Here is a 14407-nt window from a genome sequence, read left to right as displayed (position 1 = left end):
ACCTGCTTAGGTGAATGATATGTCCATCTACGTTTCGTTTCCTCATGGAATCGATAGCTTCTTTGGTACAAATGCTCAGTGCGATTACATTCACATCCATCAGTTTCTTCCATTCGTCGACAGTGCCATCTGAAACATTTATTTACAAGTTTACTTTGCTGGATTCGCTTTTAATAATGTGCATACGCTGGTTAAAAATCTTGAAAGAAAATGCAGAGCAAAATTTACTCTTGATGCAAGAGTATCAACGTCTCAACTCCTTGATGCGACTATTTCTGATCAAAGGATGGCCGCGTTGCATACGCTCAAAAACTAAGGCGTTTTGGTTTTTTTTGCCGTGAATCCAGGGCTGGATTAAGGGGGTGGCCATATGGGTCGCGGCCCATGGCCGCAAAATGTAGGGGGCGGCAAATTTTGCAATCTTTTTGAATGTAGGTATCAAAAAAAGAGAGAAAAAAATTGGATTTAGAAAATAAATTACAAACGAGAAAAGACGACAAAATCTCTCATTTCCTCGGAGTAAAATATAGTAATTTCTAATTTTGTCGTCTCTCGGTCATACATGAGACAACACCTTCAATTAGTCGAGTTAAGAGAGAAACCAAACACGCAATTTGACCTGGAACGGGGCGGCGCGGCGGCCAGCATGAAACGCATAGCGCCTACAAGACTGCATGAATACTTCACGCATTGCGTCAAACACACTGCAGTCAGCAACAGTCGGCTGGAAACGCATAGCGCCTGCAAGACTGCATGAATATTTCACGCATTGCGCCAAATAGTGTGGTCAGCAGCGGTCGGCGTGAAACGCGTAGCGCCTACAAGACTGCATGAATACTTCACGCATTGCGCCAACACAGTGCGGTCGGCGCGGTGGTGGAAGTTAACATTTTTAACCACATTTAGGTTTGTTCTTTCATAATTTCAAAACTCATAAATCTCCGCACCTAATCCATTTTATTGAAACGATGCGAGACTGTAAAAACAGATCTAACGATGGATAGAAAATTTCGTCGTCTCCCGGACGAGGGAACGTGACTCTAATCTAAGGTTACTAATAATTGACTCAATAATGTACAATAATGTACCTGTGCTATTTTTATCCAAAATTTTTTGAAATTTTGCGCGAAACCTGAGAAGAAATCAGTGAAATTTTCCGTTAGAAATGTATAAGATTGTTTTGGTAAATATGCAATTCGTGAGTGGAAAGACAACACCGAAATATAGTTACGTTCTTTCGTGGGGGGAAAGACGATTCAAACATTAGACTGCAGGATTTTTCAAATAAGTCGTCACCTTCTGGCGAGAGTATCACAAGCGCCATACGACGTTTCAAAATTTTCCGCCACCATTTTATAATTTTGTAGAGACATTTTTGGCTGAATCTGTTTGAAAAAATCACTGAATTTTAACGACAGCACTAAGAAAAGTCAGTAAAATTGTCGTACAGCTTTGTCGAACAATTTCTCAGTAAAGTAATAAAATGGCGACGGAAATTTTGAAACGTCGCATGACGCTTGTGATACTTTGGCCAGAGCTGCCAAAAGGTGACGAAGTTGTCTTTAATAACTGCATTCTAAGATTTTTAAAAGTGAACTGTATTTAAATTGGTTTGCATTTTGCAAAAAGGAACCACTAGCATTGCAACGATGCTAAGATTGTGCAACTTCATCCTTTGCAATAAAATTGCGGAAATTGTGAAAAACTATGAAATTTAGATGGTAATTTTTGTCTTAAATTTACAGTTTTTAGCGAGTAAAATAGAAACTATTAAGGGATAATCGGGTTTTTCCTCCAAGACTAAAGAAGTTGCACAATCTTAGCAACATTGCAATGCTAGTGGTTCCTTTTTGCAAAATGCAATCCAATGGGCCTGTTGCAAACTTTTGCTAGAGCAAAAATAAGAGTTGTTTCTTGTAGATAATGCCTCAAAAATCACGATGAGCGCATCGGCAAAGTCTGAAATGCACTCATAACTTCACAATCTGCGTAAGAAATTTGCGTTTTTTTTAAGCTTCCCGCTTCAAAAACGATACTACGGCATAGGTGAACATTTTGTTAGAGGAGTCGCTCCATCGTCGGCGATATTCATCATGGCCGACGCTTGCACGCAGTTCCGCGCGTAATTCAAGGAGAGTTCAAGGTCAATCAATTCGGGCGTGGAAAATATGAACGTTAACACACCGATTGTTATCTGGTCTAATCCAGTTCAGGTGTTATCTCGTCCCATCAAACGTGTTTTGGCGGATTGGCGTCGGCTATGATGATTATTGCCGACGATGGAACGACTCCTCTTACAAAATGTTCACCTGTGCCGTAGTATCGTTTTTGAAGCGGGAAGCTCAAAAAACCGCAAATTTCTTACGCAGATTGTGAAGTTATGAGTGCATTTCAGACTTTGCCGATGCGCTCATCGTGATTTTTGAGGCATTATCTATAAGAAACAACTCTTAGTTTTGCTCTAGCAAAAGTTTGCAACAGGCCCATTGTCATTGATATAGCCGTAGTTTATTAAGTCATAGCTACGAGATGCTGCAATGTAATGTCAGTGCAGCGAGTGACCTCCGTTTATCCGGAATAAGCAAGAACCGTGCGCCGAGGCTGATTAAGTTCACTAGCGAAATATCCGGAATCCGGATAGCTGGATGTCTCTGGATTCGGTCTTCCGGAGTTGAGAAAGGAGGAGCCTGGATCGTTGCACTGCACACGGTGTATAATTATCGGTGGAAGTGGAAATATGATTCGGTGCAATTGCAACCGCAAGCGTTCATTTTCTGCACGGTTTACGTTGCATCGAGCAGTGCGAGTTTTGATCGTTATTTTTACATAAATCGTAGTTTCCAAGGCAAAAGAACGTAACTTCTTAATACGCTCCAAAATTTGTATTCTTAAATTTCATTTTTATTATGGACAGAAAGTTGGTAACGTAACCAATGTGCTTTAAAAATCAGCATAAAGCTGAAAATCTCAATGATTGAGATTTCCAGTTTTATGCTGATTTTTTTTATCTAACGCACATTGCCTACGTTACCAACTTTCTGTCTAAATGACTCGTCGTCTACTCTGCCGTGCTAAAGAAGAACGCCGTATGAACATTCGAGAGTTGCCAAATTTCCTTAGATAAAATGTTTATATTTTAGGAAATTTATGAATATTTTTCCTTCAGAGTCTTATTTTTCAGAATCTTTAGGTAAAATTGTGAACTGAATTATCTGAAAAATTGGGAGGATAATATTCGCAAATTTACCAGGGAATTTGCATTTTATGAGAGGAAATATGGCAACGCCTAAAGATTCATACGGCGTTTTTCCTTAGCACGGCAGTGCTGCAATCAGTTAGTAAATATCATTTTCATTGAGAAAGTGTCTAGCGTAGTAATTACAAATTTCACTGATTTTCCTCGGACACACGGAAAAATCAGACAAATATTCGACAAAAATTGAATTGTCATACTATTGTAAAAAATTCAATTACTTAAGTCAATTTTACAGCCTCGGAATAGAGTTACGTTCTTTCGCCCGCGAAATTCCTTTGCCATCGCGTAACGTAGTGAAGAAGACCATGCGCTAATATTTCGGGGGAATGAGGTGACCATTATCCAGGTGGCTACCTAACGCCGCAGATGAAGGCACTAACCGATTATTTCTGAACAGAACCAAAGCGCCCAGTTAATTGCCAAACGAAAGGTCCTAATATTCCCAAAACTAGTGCAAGGGTAATGAGCGGCACTGATAATTCGTGTGATTGCCGCAATATGAGATCCCGTGACCTTGAGACCTTGAACCTTGGCTCTGAACTAATAATTACAGTGATGTACGAATTCGACTTCTTGCTATCTCTGAACCTCCTAATTATTATTCCGACGATGAATGTTTGAGTGCCACGTTAGGATGCACGCTTTGGACGATATTAGAATGTGAAATGTGCAAGGTCCTTGTAAGTAATTTAACAGGAGTCAATTTTTTTCAAACGTTCAACTTCAGTCACCTCAATTGGATGATAACTTTGTCACCTTTTTCCGAAGGAACGTAGGTGAACTGACAAGGGTGCTTGAGTTTTAAATGTTGAGATTTTGACAGAGATTTTTTCTGAAACCACTTTTTGAAAAATTAATTATTACTTAGATGATATAAGATTTGGATATTATTGAGCAGTAGGAAAGTAAAGAGAACTTGAAATTTTGTGTGTGGGGTCCTGCGGTCTGACCACTGGGAATTCATGTAGACAAATCGATAGTCAAATGAGACAAAAGGGAAATAAAGCCATCCTATTGGTGGAAACAGGTGGTTACAATGGGCAAATGACATAAGTAATAGACTAACTAACGGCAACACACCAGAGACCCTAAATTTAGTCCATCATTTTCCCCCGTATCAACCACCCGTTTCAATCAATAGGATTCCTCCATGTTCCCTAGGTTTTTTTTGTCTATCGCTTTGTCTGTATCAATTTCAATGATCAGCCACTTCATCAAGAGGAGTAGGGGAGTCTGCGGGGCACAGAAAGGCCTCGGGGGCAAATCCAGAGGGGTTTAAGGAAAATCGTTCAGAACCAAAGAGTGGCCAGGAAAAATTTAAAAATTGAGACATCTCAGGGGCAATGATAAGTTGTTCTTACCAAAAAATTGACAACCATAAACTTTTAGTCATGCGATGGCAACGTCATGCTCTTTATTTGAAAAATTCCTTGTATTTTTTAGAGGGGTAGAAATCGAATTTTGGGGTACTATGCCCCACGTGCCCGCTTAGTTCCACCTATCATTTTTCTTTGTTTGATGATAAAAAAATAGAGTAAGAAAGAAGGGTATACAACGCCGGATATACCTGATCCTGGATTGAATTCGTCCACTCGGTCTCTAATCTCATCACTGAACTTGGAATCCAAGTGATTTGACAGATCTCCTACGCTGTCATACCAAGAAAAAACATCGTATGAACATTCGAGAGTTGCCAAATTTTGCAGGATAAAGCATGTATTTTTAAACAGTTATGCACATTCTCATAAAATTTTGAGGTAACTTCGATTAACTTTAAAATAATATTTTCTAAAAAATTTGAAGAAAAATTTTGATGGTGAAAATATGAAACCACGCATCTCCATTTGCGACTTAGCAGATTTCCCGTCATAGTTTATTTATTCTTTGAAAAATAAGTCAACCTAAGTTCCTAAAACCTTCCTTGATTTTTCTTTTCTATTTGCAGAATATTCTGTATAAATTTCGAGCCATAAAGTTAGTTTGTTTCTCTTCGAAAAGATAAAATGGAATCGCAACTTTTGAAACACCACAATGGAGATACGTCATAGGCGGATCCAGATGCCTCAACCGGGGGGGGAGGGGAGGGGCGAGAAGGGGTCCGAGGGTCTCCCCCAAAAAATTTTCGAAGCCCTTTTTATGCAATTTGAGTCAATTGAGTCTTGAATAATAATTACCAAGCGTTTTCCCGTCTTCAATACGCTCCTTATTCCTTCTTTCTTCCTTTTCTTGTTCCTCCTTTTTTCCGGCAAGCGGGAAAGCCCCCCGCCCCTCACGCCCTTTCGGTGGTTCCGCTTTTTGGTTACCGATATTTACAATTTTCCAGTTAACGCGTTTTTATTGAACGAAATATGGCAACGTCTGAGGCCTCTAAGGGCGTTCTTTCTTGGACACGGTGGTATGCTCGGAGGGCTTTGCCCCCCAAAGCTGAAACCAGTTTCCGACCAGCGGGATGGACGTCGACCGAAGAAGCAGAAGGTCCCCGCTCCCTTTTCGCGGGAGGAGCGACATTGTTTACATTCTGCGACGCAGCGGACCGGGCTCCGTCGGCGGCGTCGCGACGCGGCGAGGCAGCGCGGGAACCGGTGTTACATCACCCGAGATGAGTTACAAAACACTTTGTTTTAACAACCAGAACCCGAACCGGTCCCCGGTTGCGGACCGGACCGCTGCTGTCCACTGCGGACTTAACATTGGTCCGACATTCAAGGTACTCTCCCTTGACCGGCCAACCACCTTGCGTCATGTCACTCGCCAATATCAATGTTTGCTGCCGTCGCACAATGGAAAAATCAATTGCACTGAAAAAAAATTCTCGGCGTTTTTACCAAGGTCCGTTGGTACCTTTACCATCTAACTCTTTTTACCAATTATTGGTAATTTTACCAAGACAGACTAGTAAGCTTACCTAAAAACCGGTATTTTTACTGTTTTTTCAGGTAAGAATACCACTTTTGTTGGTAATCAATTCCGGTAATTTTGCCATTTTATCTCGGTAATTATAACATTGTCGATAAAAAATATTGGCGTTTTTACCAAGGTCCAGTAAAATTACCGAGAAAGTTCAATAATTTTACCGAGATTTCTCGGTAAAATTACCAATTCCATAAATGGTAATTTTACCAACAAAAACTGGGATCAATGAGAACCCTGAATTCTTGGTAATTTTACCCTTTTCTCAGTAAATATACCGAGATTTTTTTTTCAGTGTTGAAAGTCGAATACAATTTACGAACTTCACTTCAAAGGCTTATAACGCCGATATTACAAAATGTCAATGTCTTATAAATGGTCCCATTGGTTTTCTCGTAGAATTTTCCTCGAGATCGACCCCTCAAAATTGAAAATTTGACGACAATAAAAATCTAAATTTGCAGTTTTAGTATGACACTTTAAGTCCGACTGCTCCTATTGACTCTATACCTGTGTGCGTCGCGGCACTGTGCGCCAAGCATGGTGAAGGGACAAAAAACGGGTGTATCGATTTGCAATAATTTGAGATTCCTAATTTGTTTTTTATTTTAAAATATGACGTCATACGATACACGATCATTGCCAAGATGACGTAATCAAAGAGATTTCCCGATGACGTCATGTTGGCTTTTCCAATTACGTTTTCCGATTGGCTATAATTCGTCGACCAATTAGAACAGAGAGAGCGCCAAAATTTGGCGAAGCTCATATTTTTAGTGTAGCAAGATCAAAAAGGAAAAGAAAAAGTTCCGGAGAAAAAGTCTATCATAAAGCGGAATTTAACTGAAAAATTCAGTTTAAACACAACTCAAACCGTGCAGGGAAAAAAACATCGGATTTCTTTGACAAAAAACCCTCTCTTCTTTTCTAACAAATGTTTTTGTTCATGTTTGTGCCCCCTAAATCGAACATTTGTACTTTAAGTATGGTTGATTCGATTTTTAGATTTTTTGCTCCCCCCCCCCCCCCGCCACCGAATCTACGTTTTGTAATACAAACTTCGAACTGAATGCAGCGCATAGTCATATAAAGTGACATGTACTCATGGATTCTTCATTTTCTGGAGAAAATTAGGCATACTTTCCATTTTTATTTTGATAGGAAAATCCAAGTTCTATGATGTAATGACGGCGATGAGAACTATTTTACTTAAACCCGTTGTTAATTTTTGACCGACTTCAGCTCATAATCATGACCCTTACTTACTAGTCAATGGTCTGTCCGAAAAAATATTAACACAAACCACTGTGCGCATTGATCCGACCAAACTGGTTTTTTTATCAATGAAATAATGGAGTTTTTATGCATTTTCTGTGCGTATTCACTGCATTTTGTGTGGTTCTTCATCAATTATAGGTCGAACTAGAACGTGTTTAATTAAAACCCTCTCTACTTATCCTGTGGAACGCATCGAAGCAGAAGCCCGATATAAAATCAATTTTAAAGGCATTAACGCAGCGCATCGTCGACGCAGTCATGAAAAATCAGAGAAACGCTTTTTTATATCGTAACTAAATTGATTTTTTCCCTGCCGTTCGAATCGGGAAAACTTACAGCTTCCTCTATATGATGTATTGTGGGTGAATATTGAAGTATGATGTTGAAGAGTTAACTCTTGTAGTGTATTTTTTGTGCTGTTGAAAAAAACCTTCAGTAAGTGATCTATTTTCTTTTTTTTTTTTGATTGGCCAGTATAGACACAGTTTAATTTATATTTTTGCGAACTTTTTTAGGGTTTGAAGAGTTTGCGAGGCTGATTTTTTAGTATCTCGATAAGCTAATAGGTTCTTTGTAAAAATTTAAATGAAACTAGATTGACAGTTTTTTTTTTTTTTTTTTTTTTTTTTTTTTTTTTTTTTTTTTAAAAAAAAGGACGACATGAGACATCAGCTAATGTCTTTCATTTGACGGTCTTTTTTTTTACACGAGAATGATAATACCAATTCTCTTGGAAAGTTTACGGGATTTTCTCTAAAAAGTGTCTGACATTTCCCAGGTAATCGGCACAGATTTTTTCCTGTAAAAAAGACCGATGTTTAATTTGACAACGGCTGGTAACACTCATGGCCTTCATCAGTTGTGTCCTCTAAATAAAAGTCTTGTCACACCATAGAAGTGCACAATATTACTTATGCGTAATATCATGGACTTTGACTTTCAAATTATCAGGTCAAACCCACACTGTAATTTGTAAACTTTTGTTGTAATTAAAAGGATAGCTTAAACAATTTGGTATGCCAAAATTATGTCTTAAGTTACACCATTAAAGTGTTCAATATTGTATGTAATTATATTGACTTCAACTTCTGAAATTGCAGATCTACATTTACACTGAACTTTATTTGTAGGATTTTAGATCCAACCACATAGCGACTGGTACAAAAAAAAAAGAAAAAAAGGATTTTTTGCGGCTTGGAAAAAGTGACGTTTGAATGTGCATGCCTCGTAGATAATATCTTACTACAAAGCGACTGTTACAATACTAGCAACTGGTGCAGTGGCGATTCCTGAAATTTCGCAACACTGTTTTTAGTCTATATAAACCCTGGTAAAAATTGGCGATAGGAGCTGCGTTTCAAAATACCACAGTAATTCTTAAAGCCGACTAAAGAAGGCAATAGAAAATCTATAACTGGCTGTAGTAAGCGGAGCAAATCATATAGCCGGGCTATACGAAGCGATAAAAAAGTACACAGCCGGGCTAGCCCGGCTATACTATAGCTATAGTTCCTATCGTCGGGCTTTACACTTTATCGCCATCGGCTATGAAAGGCTATAAGAAATTGTGTAGAAATTCGTGTGCTTTGGAAATCATTAAGTTTGATACGGAACCACCATAATATTTACAAAACACACATTATATTTTCCTTTAATACATATTTTTTTTCATCAATTAAAATGAGAATAATCCATACAGGATGTGCAAACATTTCAAAATCATGAGTTGAAAAACGCTGACTCCGCGAGATTATAAATTTGAGCCTAACACAGAGTAGAGCGGCGTGCTGCCAGCGATAAGCGCGCACTAGCGCCTACAAACCTAACAGGGATACTTCACGCATTGCGCAATGCGTGAAGTATCCCTGTTAGGTTTGTAGGCGCTAATGCGCTTTTCGCGCTGGCTGTCCGCCCGCCGCGCCGCGCCGCAGCGTGCCACGGCGCTTGAAGCAACTATTTCACACCAGAGGTATTGCACAGTACTATACGAAATTGAAGGCGCTCCAACATATCAGGAATGGCAGGTATCCTTCAAAAGTACGGAGCTTTCCTCGCAAAGTAAATGAAGACACTACGGCCCAAAAATAGAGCGGTAGTCCAAAAACTCACTAAGTCCTAGCATCAGTAATTAGTGACATTTAGCATACCTTTTATCACCTGGCTGTTGCTTAATCGCCATCGGCTATAAAAGGCTATAAGAAATTGGGCAGCCGGCTATAGGAGCTATTGAAAATCTTACAGCCGGCTTTAGGTCTATGGTATTTTGGAACACAGATTCTACTGCCAATTTTTACCAGGGAATGTACGTAAAACAATCTATTCTTGGTGAGGCAGCTTCTTCACCTATGAAATGGAAATTTTAATGGATTTAAATGGAGAAAAACAGTGTTGCCTATTTGCTTAATATCCACTGAACTATTGCGACACAGTAAGTACGTTGCTTGCCTCGGGCTGTTTGTTGTGTAGGGACTGGGGGGGGGGGGGGGGGAGATGGTACTATTTGTACGACATAAATCACAGGATTGCCTCGCTGGAGGTATTTAAAGTTGTGCCCCCCCCCCCCCCCTCTCCAGAAAAAAACTGTACTAATAGTAAAAAATTGAAAGTACCTAGTAAACTTGCCCTTCCTCCGACACCTGCACAGTTGATCATAACGTCAACACCGCCGAGTGTTTCTTCTGTCCATCTGAATGCCTCCATGATCTCCTCTTCGTTCTGCAGCTCTACACTGCGTGGATACAATTCTCCAGCTGATTTTATGTCATCTTTCATCTCCTGTAAAACACACGAGTTGCCATTTAATTGGAGTTCTTTCACAGTACTTTCGGAATTTCTCATTCCGACTTCTCTATCGATAGTTTAAGTAAATAAATACTTACCTCCGACTATATATAAAGTTGCAAATATTTGCAAATGTTTTATACTTCTTTAGAGAAAAAAAAATCTACTCATGGTTGTTTCACCTTCTTTAACATTTTACTCAATAAAAATATTCACAAGAAACTGCAAAGAAATATTTTTTTTGATATAAATAAAATACAATTAAAATATAACTCCTTACTGGTCATCTGTTCACTGTTCAGTAGATTTTTAATTATATATATGTACGGTATTGCGGGCTTCTTTTGATCAATTTGCCTTCAATTTATTGAGAATGCAATGTAAGTGCGGGCTTGGGAGCAGTAATAGTTGCTTGCAGTAGTTTGATCGTGTTTCAAGAATAGCGTTGGGCGGAAAAAGATTGCTATACTTGTAGTGTCGCCGGCGTTTGAAATTCGATCAAATTGCTCTCAATAATATTACACCTAATAAAAATATAATGGTGGACTTTTAAAAGTTGCATTTGATAGAGATACGCATTCTTAGGCTTTAGTCATAGGCTTATACACGAGAATATCTGCGGGGACGGGATCTCAATGCAGAAAAATTCAAAATTTTTGAATTGATTCCGATGTTAATTTGAGTATTACTATGGAAATTTAAAACAAAAAACTGTCAAAACTCAAATTCAACCGGAGGTATAAATGTTTGAAGTTTGCGGTTCATTTAAAATAGTTTCGAGAAATTTTTTTTCACGAATTCGTTGGATTAAAATATTGTATTACCTCTCATTATGCCTCATAGCCTCTATGCCTCTATGCCTCTCATTGTGCCTCAAATATGAGGTCACATTTCTCCTTTGAAATCTTGGAAGACACTCAAGGGAATCGTAAAAAAATTATCGAAAAATTTAATATTACGATCCAACCATACAAAATAACTCGCATAAAAAATAGATTCTCTTATTTCAGTTTCCCTACGAACAATCGCGTAACTCACATGTACATTGAGATTGAAGAGAACACTTTTTTAAGTCAGAAATTTGAGGTATATGAGTTTCGATGCTTAAAATTCGTTTTTCCTCTCTTTGAGGCGTCCAAGCCCTGAGGCTAGTCGGCAGTTGGTCCTCTCAAGGAAAGAATTTCACTTGCAAGTGAAAAAATAATAAACAAACTGAGCCTTTGCACGCGTTTCCAACCATGAACTTCAAAAATGTAGGTCAGAAAGTGACCTTACGTGGGCTTTTGTAAAAAAAAAACCAAGTGGTTTCATAAGAACTTTATCAATTTACACCAGAATCCTTGTATTTAAATTCGTGTTGCTCTACCAGGAAATCACATCGATGTCTAAAGTGCGAAACCGCGTATCTCCGTTTGTGACGTTGCAGACTTCCTGTCATCAGAGGCGGATCCAACAATTTGGCAACACCGGATTTCCTCCATTTAAACCTATGCTAAATAATCGATTCTTGTCGGAGCACCTGGTCCCTCCGAGAATCGTCGATAAAACTTCCATAGGTTTCAATGGAGAAAAGACAATGTTGCCAACTCACTGGATCTGCCCAATGCCTGTTATACTCTATTTTTTTTCTTTTGGAAACTAGTCAGCGTAATATCAGGGAAAATCCCTTGAATTTTCCTCTATCAGCGGAGTATTCTGCAATAAATGTCAAGCTATGACGTGATTGGCTTTTTCTGCTGTGCTAAAAGAAAACGCCATAACAGCCCTTAGACGTTGCCATATTTTATTTAATAAAACACAAATTTACCCGGGTAATCGTGAATATTATTCTTCATTTTTTTCGGACGATTTTGTTAGCAATTTTACCTAAAATATTTCGAAATTTCAAGAAAAGATATGTTTTATCTGGGTGAATTCGGCATCTCTTGGATGTTCGTACGGCGTTTTTCCTTAGCACGACGGTTTTTCGCCTCGGAGAAAGAAGCTGGATGTGAAAGTTTTGAGACACCGCAATAGAGATACGTGGTTTTGCACTTTGACCATCGAAATGATAATTTCCTCTCGAGTACAAACATTTTCTTTCGGAATGAAAATAGAAGGAAGAAAATCAGATAAGATGAAAACCCCAAAAATGCAGGGAAGGTGGGAGGATGAGGGTAGGCTTTCACTGGTTAAGGTGGAAGCAGAGGGATCCCTCTTTTCGGAAGACCTTTTACCTGTAGCATATCTGTGTTTTTGTCAACTCCGATGACATTGAGCCCCAACTTGAGGAGTTTGCGAGTGACGGCTGCGCCGATCCCAGAATTTGCGCCGGTGATCATCGCATTTCGACCTTGCCATTTATCCATCTCGAACCTGCGCAAATAATCGTTCATGAACATCACTTTAGACGCCAAACCGGATGCAAACATGAGAAATTACTTACTCGAGCAAATATATATTCACCTGTCGATAGGTCAGCATTAAAGGGGTCATTTGCGCTGGGCGCAGGATCGTGTTTGGATGCTTGATTCTTGTAGATTAGCTAAAAGTAATGAGATCTATCTAAACGGCAACTTTCCAAGTTGAATATTAGCCGAGATATCGCCCTTTGAAAAGTCGGGTTTTTGACGTTATCGATAGCGGCAACGACACCCTTGATTTCTTACACCTTGCGAGTTTTACGTTGAATAACCTGTTCAAATGTGTGTCACACCGACTGCTGAAAGCAAGGTCTAAGAAACCAAGGGTGTCACTACCGCGGTGGATGACGTCAAAAACTCGAATTTTCAAGGGGCGATATCCCGGTTAATATTGACGTAGAAAGTTTCTGTTCGGAAGGACCTTATTATTTTTAGCTAATCTAAAATAATCAAGCACTAAAACACGATTCTGTGACCAGCGCAAGTGACCCAATGGATCACATTTTGCATGCAATTAGGAACTACAATTTTAGGCTCATCCATCAAACTACCTACACTTGCATTGGTAAACATACGGCACATGTGCTGTCTCTGACATGAACCAGAAACTATAGTTCTTAATTGCAGAATGAAGTTGCCGTTGTGGTTAAATTTTCTTCTTGTGCGAGTCAAATTTTATCTCAGCGAAACATTAATTAGATCGACTTTTACTATGAACGCACCAAGTTATACACGTTGGGGAAAAATTATTTGGGAGTAGTTTTAAGTCCTCTAAATAATACAGAAAAGAACCATTAAAAGCTTTCTAGAAAATGTTAATATCATTCGAGGAATTTTGTTACAGTCCAAATTTTGCCAAAATTTATGTCAGTAATCTATTGTTTTTTCGTGACAATTTCACTTATTACTTTTAGATTAAAAGTTTGTATTAGAGAAATAATTTTGCTGACGTTCAAATATCGCGGAATTTCCTCCATAATAAAATATTGCATTTTTAAGGGAAGTTATTAATATTTTTCATTAAAAATTCTAGATACAATTGACTAGGTTGCTGTTAAGTCTCTGAAAAATGCATAAATGCGCATACATTCAAACTTCCACAAAAGTGCGATTTTATCAGATTAAATTTGACAACTTACGAATGTTCACACTGCGCTTTTGCGTAGCATGACAAAAACGTCCTACATATTTAAGTTGCATAATTCAGCGAGTAATGCTCAAAATGAAAACAATCGAGGCGCTATCACCAATTTAACATTCCAGCAAATTGAGAAATGACCGAACAAGAGGAAATACAACATCTTATGATCCTTGAATAAGAATACACTAGGAAGGGGATTTAAACAATTTGGCAAGAAGGTGTCGTAAAATTCGGCGAATCATTCCGCGAAACACCGTCGACTCGCACAAAAAATATGTCCTTTCTGCTTTGATTTACAGTTAGATTTTTTGGCCGAACATATGATTTGGCAACATGACTTTTTTGATAATATGTGAGGTCGCAACTCGCCCATACATCTTCGCTTTAACGTGCGCTGCAGCGTTAACCGTGGAGACGTTCAAGTAACACAAGACGAAATTTTCCAAAAAATTTGATTGCAACTTCACATCCAATTACACTCTTGATGCAACCATGAGCCCCCTGAAATTACGCAACGCTGGCCTGACCCTACCTCTGAATTTTTTCTTTAAAAAACATAGGTCGATTAGAATTTAACTCAAATAGATTGTTGATGGTGAATGCCAAGCCACGTATCTCGGTTTGTGACGTTGCAGACTT

At 38.8% G+C, this 14407-nt stretch overlaps 1 protein-coding gene across 3 annotated transcripts in view; it reads right to left on the bottom strand.

The window, feature by feature from the left end:
- Positions 1-14407, bottom strand: part of LOC109032727 (dehydrogenase/reductase SDR family member 11) — a 41864-nt gene that overhangs the window by 15015 nt on the left and 12442 nt on the right. For all 3 annotated transcript variants that reach the window (XM_019045003.2, XM_072302350.1, XM_072302349.1), the window contains exons 2-4: positions 12442-12580; positions 10054-10219; positions 3-129 (exon numbers count right to left, since the gene is read on the bottom strand). In XM_019045003.2, coding sequence (XP_018900548.1) covers positions 3-129; positions 10054-10219; positions 12442-12573 — 425 coding nt within the window. In that variant the 5' untranslated portion in view covers positions 12574-12580. The remainder of the gene's footprint in view (positions 1-2; positions 130-10053; positions 10220-12441; positions 12581-14407) is intronic.

This window comes from Bemisia tabaci, chromosome 7, assembly GCF_918797505.1.
Source record: "Bemisia tabaci chromosome 7, PGI_BMITA_v3".
Lineage (NCBI taxonomy): Eukaryota > Metazoa > Arthropoda > Insecta > Hemiptera > Aleyrodidae > Bemisia > Bemisia tabaci.
This window is presented reverse-complemented; position numbering and strand designations above follow the sequence as displayed.